At 34.0% G+C, this 9,069-nt stretch overlaps 1 protein-coding gene across 2 annotated transcripts in view; it reads left to right on the top strand.

Moving 5' to 3' along the window:
* The first annotated feature begins 2,751 nt into the window (after positions 1–2,751).
* LOC113230720 (receptor-type tyrosine-protein phosphatase kappa) overlaps positions 2,752–9,069 on the top strand; it is a 282,010-nt gene continuing 275,692 nt past the window's right edge. Inside the window, exon 1 of one of the 2 annotated variants that reach the window (XM_026464784.1) lies at positions 2,752–2,848. In XM_026464784.1, coding sequence (XP_026320569.1) covers positions 2,821–2,848 — 28 coding nt within the window. In that variant the 5' untranslated portion in view covers positions 2,752–2,820. The remainder of the gene's footprint in view (positions 2,849–9,069) is intronic. The other variant, XM_026464783.1, reaches the window with a different exon arrangement.

Raw genomic sequence — 9,069 nt, 5'->3', positions numbered from 1 at the left:
GAATGGCCATTTTGAATTTCTCTTCTTATCTCGTGATAATATAACCATGCAATTGGTCTATTTCAATTTCCTACAGTACTATTATATTGATCAGGTTGAATTTTAAATACAAATTCGCTTAAAAAATCATACAAGTTATCCTATTAGCCGATTGTTTCTTTGTATTGGAATAACAACAACATCAACTTATGTGTACGTCCCACTGCTGGGTACGGGGCTCCTCTCAGGCGACGGTTAAGGCCGTAGGCTGGGTAATGACGCTAATATAGGTTGTGGACTTCACATGTTTTCAAAGGGTTATGAACCTTCTTCGACATGTAGGTTTTCGTCCACCTAATGGTAAAAAAAGCAAAAGCTAATGGTAAATTTCAAATTAGATTACGACCTCTGCTTAAGAGGCAGTAGGTCGAACCATTCGATTCTACCTGTCAGACAACTAACACACACTAAGGGTCGTACTCTAGAACTCTCCTCAATGCTCAAGTCAGGATTTGAGTATGGTTTAAAGCACTCGAAATCACCTTTTGTGATACCAAATGACGGGTGACAAGTCGTGCTGTGCGCCTTGTGATAAGCGACGCGTCTGTCCGTAGAAATTGAAGTGCTACTCAGAGCTTTAAATCGCAAAGATGTGAGGGGCACTGAAACTGCGCCCGTTACCATGGACATAAATTGACAAGTTCCTTGTGCTAGTAAGTACCTTATGCAGTAATTCTCACATTAATGCTTGGCAAAAAAACCTCTGATACTTCCCAGGTCGAATTCTTTCACAAGGAGCACTTTATTTTTCTTTATTTGGTTCACAGAATTGAACGTCACAAAATAAATTACATAAAAATAAACAAAAGTCATTTTAACATGTCGGAACATGTACATCCTTCTCGCTTTGAACACAGCATGCTAAACTTAGAATAATACCGCATAGAAACCTAGTCCGCACACGCAAAGTGAGGCAAATTGAAGCGCGCCAAAAGGGCCTACACGAGCGGGCGGGCCTTCAGTGCTCAAGGTCAACTTGCAACGCGAACAGCTCCATAATTTAGCTAAAAATGACGAAATGTGCTGTAAATGAGTGTAAAAATACGTCAGACAAACATAAAATAGATACTAACGTCACATACCACAAGGAACTAACGCGTTTCAACTTGTATTTTTATATAAATATTCACTAAAACCGAAAATTAACCTACTACTAAAACTAGCCTACACGAATTTGATTTTTGCCTCACTTGTGATAGTTCGTTTGATATGAAATATCATTCTATGCGTTATTATTCTAAGATGCTAAACATATTGATCTTGATGAAGGAAAGTAAAGTAATAAAAAACTGTTGGTGGATACTACCAAAAATTTGTTATAACTATTAATACAAAGATCGAACACTCAGAAAAAAATTCTTCGTTCTCGACGTCTTTTAGCAAACCGTGTCAGACGCTATGTTAACTAGGCCACGGAACGAACCAGCGGACCTCACGAATTTTTCTATGTGCTTGTTTGTTGGATCTTTGTATTTGGTTTTCAACGACTTTTAGCCGTAGCGCCATCTATGAGAAATCTATGAAAGCATTTCGTGAACCAGTTAGATACCTTTACAGCTACCAGCCTAGATATGTCGCTATTAAGTTGTAATTAAATATTTTATTGGATGTTACGATGTTTCACCACAATGATATTCAATTATTTTTTATAAAATTACTCCACTAGTTTGTTATAATTATTAATACAAAGATCGAACAATCAGAAAAATTAATTAAATTGACTTTGAGGTAACCTATCACAAACTCATTTTTTTTTTTCGAAATAACGCTTACTAGAATTTTCATTAGACCGAAAACCGAATTATTACGAAACCGTTGTTCTTTAAGGATATTTTGGATGTTTATCGCAAAGACACGATTAGGTTCGGTCAGGTTAGGTTTAAAAGAAAAAACATTTTCCTCTCAAAATTACTTTCGAGGTTATGAAATTTCGACCAAACGTTATTTCTGGAAAATGTCATTTCGGCCTACTGATAGGTAACCTGACTTGGAATTTTTTATAGCTCTATTGCTACTTAAATTGTTTTAGGAGGTTGTTTAAATTTTATTTAATTTAAAACATCTTATTAGTTTCTTCTAATTCTGTTCCTTGCCAAACGATATTCAAAACGATAAACTGTGAAATTACGTAGACTCATAATTGTCTCATATTTTAAACTGTATTTAGCGGTTAATTAAAATCCTTTGTTGTTGCAGGTGCGGCCAATCTACGGCATAAATAATCATTATAATGAACGGGCAATCGCGATTCACGACTCTAATACAAAATTTAGCTAAATTATAATTAAATAAGTGTCAAAGTGTATATTATAAATTAACACAAAGTGTATATAAATGAGTTTTGATAAAAATAATATTACGCTTTTAAAATATATTATTAGTTAGTTACAAAAAAGTGAATTTGAACTAAAATATTTATTTCAAAATTAGTAAATATTATATACCCAATATAAAAAAGTGCATAACGTAAAAAATATAAAATTATTGTGTGTGGTTTATGGTATCGATAAAGTATAAATATTTACAAATAAAAAAAAGATTAATTAGTAATTTATAAAATGACGACGTGCTAAGAATCGTCATAAAACCTTAAAATATTGTGGAAAATTCAAAATGTCGACTCGTACGGGGCAGCGGGGGACATCAGTTGCTACCAGTCAGAGGAAACATCGGTCCAGGTCCACCACCAGATATGACTTGGAGAAGAAGCCGAAAAAAAAGGACCTCAGAACTTCTGGCACGACCAGTCTGGTCTCCATCCCTAACAGCATCAAGCTGACGATGCTTAACAGTGGCCTCATTTCTTTTGGTGAGTCATTTTATTATTTACTTGTTCAAGAGCATAATCCTACCACGTTGATTTTCATTCAAATTATATGTATAAAATACCACAATAATAAAAAAAAATATTTCAGCTGATGTAGCTGAAATAATAATTTTTCAAAATATCACACTCTCAATAAAAAAAAGTGAATTTAGGGAAAACTGACACGATGAAAAAGAACGTCATAAACTTTATTTGATAGGAAATAATAATATTATTATTTTTGGTTTTGTACATATTTTTTGCTTAATAATTTGTATCACCAGTTTTCCAAACGTCGAATTTTCGAACAATGCCACTTAATCATATTAAAGGGTGATATGTAGAAAATGTTCTATTATTTTGAAGAAAAGATGTTGTTAACTTCAGTACGTAGTTTCTTTTTCATTTAGTTCGCCAGTTTTCCGTAACACGTCTTTTTTCGGATTGTGCCACTTAATCATTTAAAGGGTGATATAGCGAAAATTTTCTATTATTTTGAAAAACGATGTCAATTCGTTCACAAATATTATATTTCGCCAGTTTTCTAAAAAACGTCTTTTTCGGATTATGCCACTTTATTAATTAGAGTGCTGATTATAAAAAATGTTCTATTATTTTGAATAATTAACAAGAAGTTACGAAATTACGAGTTTATAAACCCGTGTGATTTTGAAACAATATATGTATAATTCAACGGGAAATCGATATGACTTTATCTACTGAATTTCTTTGTATTTGAATACTTTATATATACGAGTTTAATCTCAGTACAGAGTACCAAAAAAACCGACCTCACAAGTTCGTGAAATTACATCTATTTGCCAAGTTTTATTGAAATCGGTTACCGGAAAGTGCACGAAACCGGAGTCATGCTCTAGTCTGCCACCCTTAGAGGTGGACCATTTTCTTCAAATTCAAATAGGACCACTAATGAGGTAACCTCTTTCTAACAAAAAAAGAATTATCAAATGTCGGAGTTATCGCGTAACATACACACAAAAAAATACCGTCGAACTAATATTAAAACACCTTTTCCTCTTCGTGTCCTTAAACTTTGTAATATGATTTCTTTTGGAAATATTCTAATCAAGAATTGAAAATTGATGATAGATTTGGGCATTTTTCAAGAATATAGTCCTTACTATTGACGTCGAAAAGCTGAGGTATACAAACCATAGTTCAACTGCTGTATAGTTACGAAGTTCAGACGAGTATCTTGAGCGGATGTATGGAGCTGCACTTTGAAAGACGCCATCGCGCAATGCATAACCTACTAATTATATATCGATGATTATAGCATGAAGCCTTACGGAAATCGATAGAATTGTTAGTAATAGAGCCCCTTGTCAAAGAGTTCGTCAGAATGACTTTACCTATTTCTACCGCCAAGCAGTAATGACCATTAGTGTTCTGGGGTGCTGGTGAAATTACAAGCACATTGTGCGTCATCAACATCGATACAATGTACTCGATTTTAATGTGTGTCGATTTAGTTTCTGTGAAATACAAAATATATTGAAAACGAAACTATTTTTCCGCACCTAAATCGCGTACGTTTATTTTTTATTCCAACAGACCAACGTTTTCGAGTTTCAACTTTACAAGTACAGACAGTACTACTAATTAAAAAGTGATATTTTGTAGTAGCAGTAGAGCTCTTTGTGAAAGAGTTCGCCTAAGAAAGTACTGCTTTAAGTATTTCTGCGGTCTAGCAGTAATTATTATTATTTATTACATTTAAAGCACTAAAAAACAAAACATTCCAGTATAACATAAACTTAACTAAGTATTTCTGTATACCGCTCATTCGTCGTACAAATAAATTTCTGTGTAGTGTGTGCGTTCGTACTGCTGCGTGTTGACATTCCTCTTAGTATGCGTGACAGTCGTTAATAAAGGGTGTCAACGTCCCACCGCTGAACACTATAAAAAAATAATATAAGGAAAAATAGACTCTTTTCCGGATTTAAATCGCGTACATTTGTTTTTTCAAACAAACCAACGTCTCGGGCCCTTTACAGGTCCCATGGTCACGGTTGACTGTGTCAGTGATATGGTCACAGTCAATCGTGACCTTTATAGGGCTCGAAACAATTACAGGTACATGGGACTTGTCACCTTACATCTCAGGGTGACAGGCGGTATAAAGGTCTAAATGGCACTACAACTCCTATAGATAGACGTGTCGCTTACCATCAGGCGCATGACTTGATCGTCCCGTCACTTGGTAAAAAAGTCGTTTTCTACCTTAACTCTAGTATGAGAATACTTAATGAAAAGAACGGAAAAACTTCTTCTTATCGTGTTAATGCATCGTTTATTTTAGGGCTATAGATATTAACTTTGAATAGTATATTGCTACCTTGACTGCGTTATCTTTATCGTCAGCGTTATAATATAATATTTATTAACGATTACACCCAGTGTATATTTTGGAAATTTTCTCCGTAATGTGGAACCATAAACAGCTGTAAAATTTATATAGGTTGATAATAAAGTTACACAAAACCATTTCCATTTTTAACAACTTAAAATGAAAACAAATTGTTCCCGACGGGTTCATTAATTACCCGTATGAATAAAACCGTTGTTGCAAATTTTACATGAACTAAAGACCGATTTGGGGTCTTAATTATTTTGTCCGGGAAACCCACGAGGTCCGGGAACAAAATGTTCTTCCGGGGATAATGACGGCAAAGTGAAATATGTAAAACGATACAAAGTATAATCGTTGACACAGTAAATTTTATAAATTAAAATGTATATAAACGTGTATAAAATGTAGTGTGAATCACCTAGTCTCGTAATAGGGCAAGTAAATACTACAGATCCTTTATTCCTAAGTTCATTTATACCTAGAAAGAAGAGAGAAACAAAATACATTTATTTGACTATCATAAACATCAAGAAAGCAATACAAAAAAACAAAACAAAAAAATGAAAAAGAAAACAAAATTTGTTATTTAATAAAAAAAATGAAAATTTATTTATTTATTATTAATTTATTATTTATTATTTATTTATTATTTATTATTTATGATTTAATTTATACGGTATTGGGGCTACTTGTAAGTAAAGCTTACTTGTGTTAGAAGCCCCGCTCTTCCATATTACATTACACAAGTTTGTATAAGTACTTAAAATACACAAAGAAAAATAAAACTAGAGTAATTAACGTCCGAGCGTGCTGTGTGTACGTGAGTTCTATTTACATTTTTTCATTATTATTATTATTATATTAAGTGACGAGTGATGGTAAGCTGTACGCCTATCCATAACAGTTGCAGTGCCACTCAAAACTTTAAATCGCAATGTTCTGACGGGCACTGCCACTGCGCCCGTCACCCTGAGACATAAGTTGACAAGTCCCATGTGCCGTAATTTCACCAGCACCCTTCAAAACCGCATTTCAGTAATGCTAACATAATTAACTGCTTGGCGGCAGAAATAGTTAAGGTGGCAGTGCTTCCCTGGACGAATTCTTTTACAAGGAGCCCTACTACTATAGTTGTCCAGGGAAGTACTGTCACCTTGTCTTTTTCTCCCGCCAAGCTTTAATGTGAGGTAAGGGTGCTGGCCAAATTACAGGCACATAGGACTTATCAACTTATGTCTCAGGGCGAAGGGTGCAGTGGCATTGCCAGTTAGATATTTGCAATGTAGATAGAAAGATCGAGAGATAGATTTAGTACGTTTATTCAGCAGAAATACAATAATAAATAACACATACAATAAATACTGTCGACCGAGAGAAGGCAAACAGTGCTGGTTTAGTACCATATGGTGAGCGATCGCAGCCCAGTAAGCCGTGCCACGTAAGTATATATATATATATAGGTACGGAAATTCAGGTTTACAGGTATTAAACGCATTGATTAGGGAAATATCTATGTCGCAAGACACATCTGCTCTGACAAAAGATGTTTTTTGTAACTTTAAAGCTCTCAGTCTCACAGCTGCTGCTACGGACAGACGTGTCGCTTACCAAATCAATCTGAGGGGCACTATTGTTTAGCTCCACGGGCCTGCAGTTTCACCAGCACGATAAGGTGGCAGTACATCCCTGAAACACCTTTTTCACAAATATCTCTTCTCCTACTACAACAACAAAATTGTATAATATGTATAACCCAATCAAAATTCCAGCTACAAAATGTTCACGACGAGATCGCACCCTATATGGGCAACGTTGCATCGTGTAATATGTAAAATGGTTGTGTTATATAGTTATTGGGGTGTTAAACGAGCCCAATTTCCGTGGATGATATATCGCAAGCACTGCGAGGGTCGCTGCGCGGTAAACTTCGGCCTTTAACGCAAATTATTTAATACGGTTACATTGTTTTTGCTCTCGTATTGTTGTTAAAAGTTTGAAACACATGCGAGCGGTTAAAACATACCAGAATTTTGTAATATTAAAATTGCCAATTGGAACTCCAAATGTAAATTTATTTCGTAGGTAATTGATTTATACTTTTTGTTAAATAAAACGAAGCGCACAGGGTCACTGCCGTTATATCATTTTTTTTTATTTGAAAAATGCATATCGTATTAAATTAATATATTGACATAAAAAAAGAATAATTGGTATAATGTAATATAATGTACCTATTGAATACCGGGTTTTCTTGTAAAATTTCGACGTAAGTTTGTGTTTTTTTCTATTGTGAAAATTTCTAGGAATTGTATTTTCACACCACACAGTAATCAGTGTATATACTCAATTTTACTTGTATATTTTTTCCAAAGTAAGTAATTGATTCAACTGTTATGCCGAATCAACTAAAGCCATTTGAGATTGTATAGATTCTTAAATTGCAAAAATCTGAGGGCCACTGTCACCCTGAGGCATACGTTGACAAGTCACATATTCCTGTAATACACCAACATCCTCACCCTTCCAAACCGGAACGCAGTAATGCCCACATTACTGTTTGGCGGCAGAAATACGGAAGATGATAGTATTTCACTGGACGCACCCTTTCACAAGGCCCTACTACTACTAACAATTAGTACTTAAAAATGTATATTTTTTGACTTGTCGTGTAACCAAAACAGCGTCATGGATTTTAGTGTATGAGGTATTATCAGAATCTTCTTAGTTCCTACGGTATATTGCATGCTAAAAATTAGTATGGCGGCTGCTGGTCAGCATTTTGATGAATGATATTCTTTTAAGTCTTGAAACCGCAATAATATTGCTATCAAATGTCTTAACCAGAGTATTCAAAAACAGTGTTGCCAGTGGAAATTTCCATTTCGTTACCTGAAAAATTATTATTTTTGCTATAAAAGTTACATTATACAAGTTCGTTTTTATAATTAAAACTTCTAACTGTAAAAGATATTACGCCTAAATTCTGAAAATAAAGACGTAAGTACGCTGAAGAAAAATCAAGTTATAGCCAGTAAGTGATTTAACTCAATTACATTTTATCTAATTTGGGTGCGTTCGTGAACTATTTAGGATTTACTTCAAAAATTAGAAAAATTGCCTAAAAAACAAAAGTTACTTAGTTATTACGCGAGAAGGTCAAAAATTTCGAAAAATGTAAAAAGCCATTTAACTCTGGCAACACTGATTCTAAAATTAACAACGTGCAATTAAAAAAATACTTGTCTGAAAAACCTATTTTGATCCGTATGCTACATTTCTAAGAGCACAGTTTGTTTCTTATTATAAGGTTCAATAGGGATCAAACAAATTTGAAAAGTTTCAAATAAAAAAAAAGAGAAAATTAAGTTCGAAAATCCAATATACAATTTATACAAAGATACGGTTAGATTGAGTTTGTGTCAAGTTTAGTTTGCGTTTGCCCGAATTGAAACCAATATCTGCTTAAAAGTAAAGTTACTATGTACATATTAACACTGTGCCAATATTCTCTTGTTTACTCAGTGACCACTTCAAAAAACGAGGGACAGTTCATATTTTGCGTGTTTATTGCCTTGGTTACTTTTATTATTATTGTGAACTACGGGCTTACTCATAAGAATCTTTTGACAGTGAAAATTATGTGTCATAAACAGTCAACGTTATCTCAGTGATGACGCATCTGCAACTCAGTTGGTATGAGTGGTAGCCACGATGAGGTAACAGGCACTGGTTCTAGTCAAGTCGTATCGTATTTTTCTTTGTGTTTGTTAGATTTTTATAATATAATAATAATTACAAACTAGCGAAGTATTATAGATTTTAAGACTTTCGTGGTTATTCACTCAAT

Source organism: Hyposmocoma kahamanoa, unplaced genomic scaffold (genome assembly GCF_003589595.1).
Source record: "Hyposmocoma kahamanoa isolate Upper Pololo Valley unplaced genomic scaffold, ASM358959v1 64, whole genome shotgun sequence".
In the NCBI taxonomy this organism is placed as follows: Eukaryota; Metazoa; Arthropoda; class Insecta; order Lepidoptera; family Cosmopterigidae; genus Hyposmocoma; species Hyposmocoma kahamanoa.
This window is presented reverse-complemented; position numbering and strand designations above follow the sequence as displayed.